Below are 12,686 nucleotides of genomic sequence, written 5' to 3'. Positions count from 1 at the left end.
ACGAAAAGCTTGCATAAGAATGGCCCTTTTATAGATATTCATATTAAAGGGCTCTCAACATGGAGACGGCTAAGCTCGTGGCTAAATGTCCCAACGGCAGGAACAGTGCAAATAATGGCAACAGGGCTGATGGAACCAACAGTGTTTACCTGAGGGGGAACCTGAAGGTGGGCCATCGTTATCAGCAGTAACCGCCCTATGAGCGTAATGCAGCAAGGCAGCCATTGTGGCCGGTGGGACACAACAGAGAGACTCACAAAGCACAGAGAAGCTCGTTTTACAACACACACACACACACACACACACACACACACACACACACACACACACACACACACACACACAGAGGGAGGGTGACTTCATTCTCTGCTCAGGATTACATTACCCCACTGTATATTTACATTGCAAATAGTTGTTTGCTGTTATATTAATTTCGAATATAGCACCTTTCATGTTTTTATTTATCTTGTTATTAGGACGTCCTGGCATGTATGAAAGAATATGTTCACATTTATTTAAGTCGGTCTTAAAACAATAAGACAAAACAAGGTCAGGTGTACAGATTGTTTCTGTCCGTAACCATTCTCCCTGTTTTAATACCGGGAGGAAGGAGATCCCTTTCTAATGAGCTTTCAGTGTAAGAGATGGGGGACAAAATCCACAGCATCTGTGCAAATATATATTCCGTTTATCTGATGCTAATATGAGACTTCAGCAGTCTGTCTAATCAAGTGGATACCTCCGTCTCTTTCAGTATGAAAATCCAGTCTTTCCATGAAAATGAAATATTTGAATTTTCACCTACCTCTATCGGATTTTCTATTTATCAAAGTCTCATCCATGTTTTACATAACTACTTGCGAAGTCTCTTATCCACATTTAGCTTTCTGACTAATATCTGTGATCCCTACAGCAACGCCGACCTCAACAGATCCTCCAAACCGTCCATCTCCCTCTCTTAATCTCCTGCAGTGCTCACCATATCCATTTCAATGTCTTTTTAAGATCTCTCCCCTTTTCTGAGCTTCCTCTCAATCCCTCTAAAATAAATCCCTCTTTTTATACACTCTTCACTCCATCCCACTTCTGCCTATCCTCCCCCTCCCTTTCTCATTCCTTTTCCAGAGAAAAGTTTTACTCAAACAATGCAATTAAGCAATCGCTCATCAGTCCAAGTAATAAATGAACACTACTGAGTTCAGAGTTACTCTCTGTATTTGGTTCTTGCAGCTCCCAAGACAAGTCTGGTCTGCTTCTTTTTTTTCGGACTGTAGAGACATCAAGTCAAGATGCCCTTTTACGGCTGCTCCGTCTTGGACGACTCGTTTAAGGAACAGACAGATGTGTTGTATGTCTACTTCAAAAACATGGGTTTCTAAACAAATGAAAAGATTTTTTTTTTTGTACAAAGAACGAATCTGCTGTCACAGAGAAGACATGGTGAGGATAACTCTTAAATTCAGCCATAATAATTTCAAATAGAAGGAAATGCATGACAGGCACTCGTGATAGAGGTAATAAAATAATCTCACTATGGTTTTTACTTCAGCTGCCAGATGACCTGAATCATTTTTATTTTATCATTTTTTCACCTCTGAGATTATAATTTGTGTGATCTCTCCAGGTCTGCTCCTACAATTGACTCATATGGAAAGCGCTCAAGAGTCTTAGGGCCCCTTAGCTCTAAATCACAGAACCGGTGCTCTCACTTCCCTGGTGATGAAACTGAGACGGTGAAAAAATATGGAGTCACTGAAGATCATTTACCTTTTTATTTTAATATTCAGAGCCCCCTCCAATCCCCCCCCGCATAACTAGCTTTCCAGCCTTATGTGTTTGCTGAAACAAAAATATTTGTGGATCTCTTAGAAAACACGATTCAATAGTGAACCTCCTTTTAAACTTCTTTTCATTAACAGTCTTCATGCAAAAGCAAAGCAGTCTGTACAGTCAATGCAGCCCTGCAGGACTCGACATGTCCACAGTACATGTTCCTCCTCTGGAGCAGAACAGAATTGTGAATTGGACTCAAGTCTAGTCTCGTAATGACGTGAGAAAAACATCAAATGGTTTGTTTTTTTCTGGGTTATGTTTCGTTGAAGTTGATGCCTTTAACATATAGGGTCAACATTTGGACTTTAAACTTGTTCAAACTACTTAAAGACTCAGTGGCTCTTCCAATGGACTAAATGTTTTAATGTAATGAGAGCTGGCTCCAAGCAGTTGGCTCTTTACACTGAAGCACTTAACTTGGACCGGTTCTTACTGTTATGCTTTTAAAACGTCAATGTGACAAGAGCAACTCAAAGTTATCTGTCGGTGTCTTTTGGAGTTTTTATTTATCAGCAGTGGTGACTATACTTTGGCCTTGATCTCTGTTATTTATTTGAGTTATACTTTGGTTTCATTGTCCTGTTTGTGGGAGAATATTTTTGTTTAATGTGGTGTTTTGAGTATTTTTAGCCCTGGCTGCAAACCAAATTTCCTTATAGGGACAATAAAACTGAAGTTGAAGTTGGGGGCTCCAGACACATAGGCATCAGGGAGACAAGAGGATATTGTTTAGAAAGACCAACGGAGGAAAATGGAGTGAAAGTAAAGACAAGGGCAAGTCCAACTGAGGGATAATATCAGACTCTTTTTACCCAACTCTCACCTATAGGGAGACGCACGTCTCTCCTGCCTCTTATCAGCTCATCCTACATTAGAGGGATAAAGCATTGCTTTGCAGCACTTAACCTGCCTGAGTAGCGCTTACTTAGAATTAGTCAGAAAGGTTGACATTGGTGGTTTCCAGTGAAATGTCTCAATGTTGGATACAATGCCATGGAATTTGGTACAGATATGTATGTCCCGCTCGGGATGAATTGTATTAACCTTAGTTATCCACTGTTATCATCAGGTCAGAATATAATTCTTTCGTTGTTGACCGAATAGAGAGGCAAAGTCCCTCCCCTTCCAGTGGAAAACTATGCCTGAAATAAGGACGCTTAGCAGATTCTTAATGTTTTGTTCTACGGCACAAAATACGTCAATAAATACCCCATTTGTGAATTTTAAAGCGCTTGTGTATCTTAACAGGCGGTTGTCAACAAGTGGCTAAATGAGACTACAAAACCGGTCATGTGACCGTGGTGTAGTTCCTTTATAGCCTGACGTTAGCCTATTACTTATGGTGATTGCATTGGTGCCTCAAAAATTGTGGTGTTCAATTGTGAAGACTATCTTGTTGACGCTAGGTCTAAGTACCATAAACTCTTGTTTGCTAGAGAGTTAATTTACTACAATAATCCAAATTTCAATGGCATACAAAAATACATCATCCCAGCAGCACTCTATGCTTATAATGGAAATGATTGACTTTGACTCCCTTAACAACGGTACAATGCTCTCAAAGTGCTCAACACAATCAAAGAACCAAGTGCAAAACAGGCAGCACAGCCCTCATTAGTTGTGCATATCTGAAGAAAACACTCCCCACAGGCTGAGATGATGAAGCCCGAGCAGTAATCTAAAGCTGCAACTTGCCTTTATATAATGCACATCATTAGTTTAAAGCGGTGCTTAAAGGCCAACTAATTTTCAGGCCTGTGTAATGCTAATAATGACATTAAAGTATGTAGCACCAAGATAATCAGACGTGCATAATGATTAGAAGACCATCCCTCGCCAAGTTGGCAGGTCAAGCGCCTCAGTAGGTGTTTCTCACTGAAGAGCTCTTGAACAACACACTTAACCTCAATCCAGCTCCAGGGCCACCGTTTCTGACCTTGTGCTTTGGATGGGTGCCAAAGAAAAAGAGGATAAGTACAGCAAGATAATTGCAGATAGAGAGCCCCCTCTTCTGGTAATTATGTAGAAATGCAGTAGTTCATCAGGCCCGAGCTTCAGAACATAATTCACAAATTCCTTTTTATCGCATGGAGGCTTTAGGTCTTCCATCACCCACTAATTCAGAAATCTGATCATTACAAGAGATTATTTTCCACATGAAAAAAAAAGATACATTTAACTCAAGACCTTAATGCAGAGATAAGGTTAATAAGTAAATATTATCTTTGAAGTCACTCGCATACCATCAATGGTGGAGGGACATATTTAACTTGAAGGTCCCTCCTGTCATAAATTACTGAAACCAGAGCTACAAAGCAATTTAATTTGCATTCTTCATAATCATATTGAAATCAGAATAATAGACTGAACAGAATTGAGTCAATTCCATTTATTTTCGATTGGTACTGGATCTGATAAAGGAGAAATGATTGAAACAGTCCCTGCTGGAGAAATGCAGAGGTCTGTGCAGAGAAATTGGTTAGAAGGGGATATTTTGGGGGGAAAATAAACCTCAACTAAAGCTGCAAGCAGCATTGTTCGGGCCCTCGCACCTTCACGCACGTCGATGGTACTGGCAGGACTCTCGTTGACACGGCCGTACATTTCTGTGACCATCAGACACTGCGTGCACGAGTAATTTGGTATTTCCTAAGTGGACCAGCAGCGTAGCCGGGTCATTTTGCCAGGTCTTAAGCCTTGAATGTAGCTCCGAATACAGTAACATTAGAACAACAATAGGTCCCTCGCTCCGACTTCATACAAGTACAGCCGTCATCCATCCTGAAACTATATGTTGTTGCCTTTATGTTTCAGCATTTTTGTTATTCACACCATTGCACTAGTCGTTCAAAACCACTTAAGACAAAAGCTCATTGCAGCAGCATTGGCCTTTTTAATAACAATAAAAACAGTCAAGAAACAACTATGGCTTTTAGCCAAAGCAAGCATGTACAGTAGTAGGCCAGTAAAAGTACAATACAATCTGTAAATACATATAACAACAAAATCTAGGTTGGACAGAAGATTTAATCAAAAGAGCTGAGGTCCACTTGTTTCTCTGTTAAGAGCCCACTGGAACTACGACTGTCTGCACCCGTGTTGATGCGTCCGTGCGCAGGAGGAAGCCTCGACAATATGAAATGAAACGGTGGTGCTCATTTCAGCAGCTGGCTGAAATTTTGAAAACCAGCATTGAGTTTTCAACTGAAATTGATGGGTTCATGGTCATACAGCTGAAAAGGAAGGAAAATGCGTGTGCAAAATCTATCAGCAGAACGTGATCACAACAAAAGAAAAAAGGCAGAAAATGATGTGGTGGAAAAACTGGAATTTTAATTAAAAAAATTATTTGGATTATGGTTTCAAGCCACAGCCAAAATGTGCCATTAGGCAGTACGGTGCTGAGTCTGCACCCTGCGAGGCAGTCAGGAAGAATATGCGATCAGTACATTCAGTTGATATTCTAGACTCTTCAATCGACCGAACCTCTAACCGTGCAAACATCCAAGTCCAAGCCAAACCTTCAAGTTTTAAGTGAACAGTTGGTCCACTGAATCAAAACAGCCTAACTTTATTAAACATGTTAGAAAACACGCATTTTGAAATGTAGGTGTGACGCTGCTGTAGAGTCCAGCATAAAATAAACAGTTAAAAATGTTGTTCCAGATAAAATGGCCACCTGGGATGTAAGGCCACTCCATCTGGGACGAGAGGTCCGTCGCATTGGGCGAGGCTGGTCCAAGTCAGAGCTCCCTTCCCTTGTGTCCATTTTGGTTGAAATCCACTAGGAAAGGTAAATGTCGAACGCAAAAACAACCCGATGGGTACAGGTCCAGCATTTCTGTGGGTCAGTAGGGGGCCACGTCAGTAGTTCCTTGCAAAGGTTTTTGAACTCCAAAAGTCACCAAAACTCTAAAAGAGCATCTGCTGTGCTGTCGAACAGGCAGAGTGGCAGTTAAGAGCTCCCTGGAGAACAAAGGGTGGCGTTGTGTTAGCTTATGTAACAGACTGTCAGTAACACAGGCCATCTGACAGACTGTCTCGTATTACGAGGCGAGCTGCAGTGAGTGAAGGCGGCCATTCTTCAGTCCTTCAAATCGCTGAGGTGACAGTCACACAGCTCCTTGTGGATTCTCTTGCGGATACGCGGCATGTCCTCCTGACTGAACAGAAGAGGCTGCTTCACAGAGAGACAACGGCAGTACTGACAGACCAAGACAGGAAAAACAAAAAAACACACAGTGAGGGAAAATGATCCATAACCACAGTTAGGTTGCCATATTAAAACGTGGATAATGACAGAAGCTTGTCTCCGGTGTCTTTCGAGACTGAGCAATGATCAAATGTGTGCAGAAAACTGGGGCAGGAAAGACACGCTGGAGACCCGGGGGGGGGGGGGGGGGGGGGGGGGGCACAGGAGATGAGGAAAAGACATGCATGAACAAAGGACGGGAGGACAGTGGGAAAGGAAAATGTCTCACCTCAAGGACAAAAACTCCACAGTCGCTGTCGTTTTTCTGCTGAGGAATACCCTGAGGGGGCAACAAGTCACAGTCATGAAGACGGCAAAAGATGTCACACTCACAGTTACTGGGCTGAATAGTTGACGTCTCTATATGTATGAGACAGTGGTTAACAAACAGCTACTAAGGGAAAAAAACTGAATAATGCAACAGAAACTTGATGTATTGTTCAGGGCTCATTTGCTAATCAAATGTAACTCCCGACTCCCAGCAACAACATTAAAGACAACAAAGAAATTGTATTGCATGAACAAACAACATTTTCAGTGTCCTGCAGATATGTTAAGAGTTATCTTGGACGTAATTGTCATTTTTACATAAATGTTTTGCGTACACAGGGTGAACAACACAGCATGAGGATTACAGTCAGGGTTTAGAGTTACCTTGATGATGGTAATCTTCCAGCCTTTCTGGAAAGCTGCCTGTTGCTTCTCTCTGGCTTCAGACTGAAGATACTTCATGATGTTCTGACAGGGAAACACACACAGACACAGAGGACTGAGTCATGTTGAGCAAAGAATGCAAAGGAATAGCAAACATGTCCGTTGGCCACTGTGAGGCAGTATTTATTAGATTTTATGAATGTTTCAATACTTCCAACAAACTATGAACGGACAGTCTCAACAAGAACGCGGAGGGTAAGGAAGACGTCTCAGCCTATTCAAGCAGATGGTGAGAATATCAGCAAAATGTCTGCTTTGGTGCAAGTAATTAGTTAATCTACTAATTCACTGTCAAAGTACGATCTGCTTCTTTACAGTCGTATGAGGAAAAAAAAACCCTGAACTATCTGACGCTACCGCCAACAAACTGAGGAAACAACTATTCATCTCATCGAGTCTCTCGCCGGGTATTTATGGATTAACTGGTGATCTCTACAGAGACATCGACATGCGCAGAGGGCCCTCACATCCGTGGTGTGTCTGAAGACGATGCCTTGGCTGTCGTAGTAACTGATGGTTTTGGTTGCCATGGTGACCGTGATGAGAGACCAGTGGATCTCTAGATGGATGGGAAACAGCAGCAGCCACTTGGAGAACAGGTCGACCTGAAATCATCCCACACACACACACATTAGATATCCAAGATACAACATGTTGCACGTGGCTACTACTGTCAGATGATTGGGCAATACTACCAAGAGTCAGACTACAGGACCAACAGGTTCTTCTTCTTTACTTGCACGGCTAACAGTGAGGTGATTGGTGGTGATGTCATGCTTTACTGAACGTACTTCACATACTTTGTGTAGTTAGCTAATTTAATTTAGACTGTGGTTGCCAACAGTGGCAATGACTCCACAACAAAAAAAAAAATGGTTGACAAGCCAAGACTGAAAGGCAAAGTAAAAAAAACGGAAATAAAATAGTGACATTAAAGTTCAACTGATACTCTACTGTCAAAACAAGTGAAAAATGGCTTCTTCCTCCTCACTTTTTTAGTCCATCTCTTCACACCGTCATAACCTTTGGCAACCAGCTGCTTGTGGAAGAAGCTGTTGAAAAAATGAACCTGAGAGAAATAATGAAGTGCATTAACACATTACACAGTCAACACTTCATGTTCACATTTAATTAATAAAATCAACCTACAGCGAGTCCATTTTATATTTCATAAGTTGTAAATCCTTTTGCTATATTTTTCATTTCCAGCATACAAACACACCCTGACTTACCTTGTGTTGCGTCGCCTCCATGATGAGTTCTCCATACATGTTGATAATCTGAGCAGACAGAAGAACAGAAAAAGATTCAACGCAAGACCGTCCGACATCGCCGACACAACAAACGTGATCTTTCTTTTCATTGTTGCTGAATTCGATTGTTTTTAAAGTGACTTTTGTGTTAGAGGGCCGCACAGCGCATGAAGAAGAGTGATGATGGCCAAAAAAAAAAAAAAAAACATCTGTAGCTGTACGAGACTTCATCCTTCTTCACCTGGTCATTAAGCCAGTTCTGTTCCTCCAGCATGCCAAGGTCCTCCAGGCCCAGGGTGTGTTTGTTATACGACACCATGAAGCCCGCGATGGGAGCAGAGGCCAGTCCCGCCCTGTACCGAGCCATCTCCCTTTTAATGTCCAGCCCCCTGAAACAAAGACAAGGAGTTCTTATGCAATCCTCTCAAGCATTCATTAGACTTTTAAGGACATTTCAGAGAATATGATGGGTTCAGATAAGGAAAGAGATGCCACGAGGTCAGAGATTCAAAATAATATTCCAAAAAAAAAAAAAAAAGGAAGGTTACAAGTTTTCAACGGAAATGAAACGGCTTCTAAACAGTCTTCTGAATGCAGTTTTAACATTAGAATAATCCGACGACTGGACTGATTTAATGTAAAATAACATGATGACATGCCAAGATCATGAAGGCTCATACTCGTTGTAAATAACACACGTCGTGTTGATCATAACAGCAAAAAGTCCCAGCACACAGTAAATGATGAATTTTTTTTTGTTATGTCAACTGCTGCTGGCATAAACTCTTTCATCTGTATCGTTGGATAATTGTGTGATTGAGGCTTAGTGCTGAAACATCTGATAAACCCTCAAGCATTCAGGCAGATTGTGTGTGTGTGTGTGTGTGTGTGTGTGTGTGTGTGTGTGTGTGCAGACTTACTTGCTGCTGAGGTCAGAGTTGCCTTTCTTCTTCAGGTGTTCCAGGACATCGCTCTCAGTGAGAGGAATGAAACTGCCGTACTTCATGTAGAAGCTCTCCAGAAAATCTGAAAGAGAGGAAATCACTATTACTGAATCCTGTGATCGATCAGCTTAATCACATAAACACGTTATTGTTTGGAAGATGTTAACACCCCAACTCCACAAAACAAATTCAGAATCCATTGCTTACAATAATAGAATTGTCTGTTCAGGCTTGTGATTAAATCCCTATTTCTTATGTGCAGATGTCCAATTTTGTTCGCCCATGTGGAAATGTTGGTGAATCAGGGTTGATCTTAAATCCGGGCTGTTATTAAAACTAAAATATCTCTCGGCTTTCTGGACTGTTTTTTTGTAATGTACTTGATGAAAAACAAAACGTGTCAAGAAATGTGCGTATCAGCTTAGAAATTGCCTCGACTGCACATACATTTAGGTCTTACCCATATAATTCAAACAAGACAATATCCCATAAAAGTTAAACATTTCACAGACGAGGCCACATGTTTTACGAATGTCTTGTGACAGAAAAGGCGCCGTCCTCAGCACTTCCATTCGTTTCTGTGTAAAAAGCTCAATGATACACCGTGCGTCATCTCAACAGAACTGAGAGCACATCTCTTACCGTGGATCATTTCAGTAAGCTGCTCCAGCCTCTCTTTGTTCTGCTTCTCTACATCCGGCTCACTTCCGTTTGTTTTTTCCGACAACTCTTCCATCCCCGCCCTCACCCAGGATCCAGGCTGACAGTACAGCCTGTGGTCTCTTAGTGCCCAGCTGTACTGCATGCTGAGCACTGTAATCGGGCCCTGGAATGGAGGAGCAACCACAGCGGGATGAAAAGTTTCCACCTCCATGAGAGTGGAGCAGTGGTCAGTATTTGCTGGCGTGGGGACATTTCCGTTGGACAGAGTTACTGGTAGAGACGTCGAGTCTGTTCTGTCGGGAGTCTTGTCCACCTGCATATCAGAGTCCAGGTCCTGGGAGATAGAAAGTAGCCCATTGGCCATTTCCCTCACCATCATGTTACCGTCCTTCGTATCCTCTTCAGGTTCAGTGTCACTCAGGTTTACCGTGTCTCCATTTCCACGTGAAGATTTAACTGAGCTGGGGTCAGTCTGCCCTCCATGGTCCATATCTGCATCTTTGTTTTGCCACTGCACAAACACTAATGGAGCCAGGGCATCCACTGTAGAACTGATGACAACTCCACCTAAAGCTCCCCTCTTTATTCCACCTTCTACATCCATGTGTGATGCTGACATAGCTCCCACCATTCCCCTCCCTCCCCTCCCTCTAAATACTGGTGCTCCCCTGCCTGCTATTCCAGACAATATCATCTCCACACCTCCTTTACCCCCTGACCCTTCTATCAACACGTCCTCCATTTTCTGCACATCCCTTTTCTCTGGAGCAACATAGTTCCTTATTGGGTCATCCTGCAGGGAGACTGCGACAGGCTGAGCAACATCCGTTTGTGACGGTGTATCAGCCACAACTGGAGTATTTTGCGCCTTCTCATAGCAGTCTTCTTCGTCCTCGGCTTCCTCCACATTCTCCGTGGTCAAATCTAAACACTTGATACGTGTCAGCTGGCCCTCCACTTTCCTTTTTGGGGTGTCTCTGAGGTCCCTTCCGGCCCCCCTCCCTCTCCCTCTCCCCCTCCCTCTGCCCAAAGTTCTGACATTGTGTCCTTTACTGTTGGGCCCACAGCAGTCACAGGCTTTAGGAGTCCTCTTCCTGCCTGACGTACGGCCATTGACTTGGCCCCGAGTAGTGGTAGGTGTCTCTGTGGAGGACCAGGCTGACGCTCGGCTTGAGTTAGTAGCAAGTGCTTTTGCTGAGGTGGGGGGCTCGGCTTCGACAGGAGTTAGAGTAGAGGGCTGGGTCAAGACCGAGTTGGAGGTAAGGTCTGTAGCGAGGAGTTTGGCAGGGTTCAGGTCCTGATCTGTAGTCTTCCCATGGGGAGGCACAAGAGGAGGAGCTGCTAGAGGAGGAGCTGCTGTAGCAGGAAGAGTTAAATGAGGTGATGCTGATGTTTTCACTGGGGATGCAGAGCCGCTGTGAACCATGACGTCCTCCTTTGGCTCTTCAACCCCATCCCCAACACCCCCCCTCTCCACACGCTTTACTTCTCCTTCCTTCTGATCCTCTGAATATTACGCGTTGTGTTTTGTTCCTTCCTTGTGTTTTATCCTGACGCTTCCCTCCGGGAATCCTTCTGCAAAGTACTTTTGCCGTGTCGAAAAGCCTGTCCCACCACAGAGGTCACTGACTCGACCAGACAGAGTAGAACACGTCAGATATACGGTGTTCCTCAGTGACGGGTAGACTCTGAATGTAACAGTAACTCCACCATGGTCCCCTAATCACAGCACAGGGAGAGAGAATAAGAGCCAATGAAAGACATGTTAGCAAGCACATCTCATTTAGCTGTATAATTAAATATTTGCAGTGTAAATGTGCAAGGCACTTAAAATGAATCTATTCCTCTTTCAGTGGGAGATATTATTTAATGCACGAGCCAATTACAAAGTAACAACAGTGACATCATCTTCAATTAACAGGTGGATCACTGCTAATTGGTTTTAGCTTGCAACTAACTCCCTTTTTTCCACAATGTAATGTTTAACGTTAGACAACAAGTTACTTAACTGACCGTTGTGCCATAGCATCACTGTTTTCATAGAGCAGTTATTTAGGTTAGAAGCAACAGTCGTAGTTAGCTGATGTTAGCAACATTGCAGCGAGCATTCTTGAGCTGCAAATATTCAGTGTAAGCAGATAAATGAGCTATTAGCATCTTTGCTAATCACTAGCATCTTTGCCAACGTACGTTTAAATTCCCTCAATCATTTAAGTTAAGTTTAATAAAACTAACGTTACCTCATGTAGTGCGACATTGCCCACCGCAGCAGCTAGATCATGCCGACATATATTTAAGAATATAACGCACGATCCCATAATTTGATTTAGAATCGCAGAATTGTACAAAGTTTTGAATCAGTTAGTAATTCCCTTGAAGCTAGCTAGCTAAGTCAGCTAACTGCAGCCAAAACACAGGCGTAAACACAAAGCATCGACTACACATTTCCTCCATTTTCAGCAGGAAGTTGGAGGCGTCTAAAGACAAAAGCGGTGCTGCGAATCCGTTTTTGAGGTAATACGGAGTATAAGCAAAAAAAAGCATGAGGGGAAAGTGGAAACAAACAATCATACACTACCTTGTCTATGAAATAACAAACCGAGTTTCATCTGACCACGATTTGAAGAAACAACAATTCAAGCTGTCGTCGCTCGTTGATTGCGTCACGGCGTCGGCTGCGTCCGGATAATCTCCCCATGTAACCTTCAAATTCCTCTTCTTATCTATACCCATAAAATATTACACCAACGTTTCTTGAATTTTAACCTCATCAGAGACAGAAAGAGGATCTACAGCAATACACTCCTGTTGACATTGTTCTATTTCAATTAGCTTTTTTAGGCATTTCATGTAAATTAATCTGTGTTGCCATATCAAATACAGGAAAGTAGTGGTTAGTAGAAGGATGATTGTAATTCTAATTTTGAATACTGTATAATTATATACAATACAAACTGGTATTATTATGGTATAATCCCTGGTATCATAATTTCTAACCCACAGATCAATGACAACACACAATGTATC

At 42.5% G+C, this 12,686-nt stretch overlaps 1 protein-coding gene across 2 annotated transcripts; it reads right to left on the bottom strand.

Moving 5' to 3' along the window:
* Window positions 1-4,702: 4,702 nt before the first annotated feature.
* LOC142946788 (uncharacterized) lies at window positions 4,703-12,323 on the bottom strand. 2 transcript variants are annotated; one of them, XM_076088314.1, is made up of 10 exons: window positions 12,238-12,323; window positions 9,639-11,378; window positions 8,973-9,078; window positions 8,294-8,441; window positions 8,032-8,079; window positions 7,791-7,868; window positions 7,267-7,404; window positions 6,740-6,823; window positions 6,315-6,365; window positions 4,703-6,037 (listed from the first exon to the last, which is right to left on the bottom strand). In XM_076088314.1, exons 2-10 carry the CDS (start codon window positions 11,083-11,085, stop codon window positions 5,918-5,920), a joined length of 2,220 nt encoding a protein of 739 aa, XP_075944429.1. In that variant the 5' UTR covers window positions 11,086-11,378; window positions 12,238-12,323; the 3' UTR covers window positions 4,703-5,917. The 2 variants fall into 2 exon arrangements, with proteins under 2 accessions (XP_075944429.1, XP_075944430.1); XM_076088315.1 differs by lacking the exons at window positions 4,703-6,037; window positions 6,315-6,365; window positions 6,740-6,823 and having other exon boundaries at window positions 8,215-8,441.
* Window positions 12,324-12,686: the final 363 nt, after the last annotated feature.

This window comes from Anarhichas minor, unplaced genomic scaffold (assembly GCF_050575085.1).
Source record: "Anarhichas minor isolate MPS153535 unplaced genomic scaffold, ASM5057508v1 ptg000010l, whole genome shotgun sequence".
Taxonomy (NCBI): domain Eukaryota; kingdom Metazoa; phylum Chordata; class Actinopteri; order Perciformes; family Anarhichadidae; genus Anarhichas; species Anarhichas minor.
The sequence above is the reverse complement of the archived record's forward strand: the minus strand, read 5'-3'. Positions and strand labels throughout refer to the sequence as shown.

Excerpts from the sequence above, each read along its gene's own strand:
- LOC142946788 (XM_076088314.1), bottom strand. The coding sequence starts at position 11,085 with ATGGTTCACAGCGGCTCTGCATCCCCAGTGAAAACATCAGCATCACCT. Across the intron at positions 7,869-8,031 it reads TGGAGGCGACGCAACACAAG|GTTCATTTTTTCAACAGCTT; the intron begins GTAAGTCAGGGT and ends TATTTCTCTCAG. Across the intron at positions 6,824-7,266 it reads TCTTCAGACACACCACGGAT|AACATCATGAAGTATCTTCA; the intron begins GTGAGGGCCCTC and ends TTTCCCTGTCAG.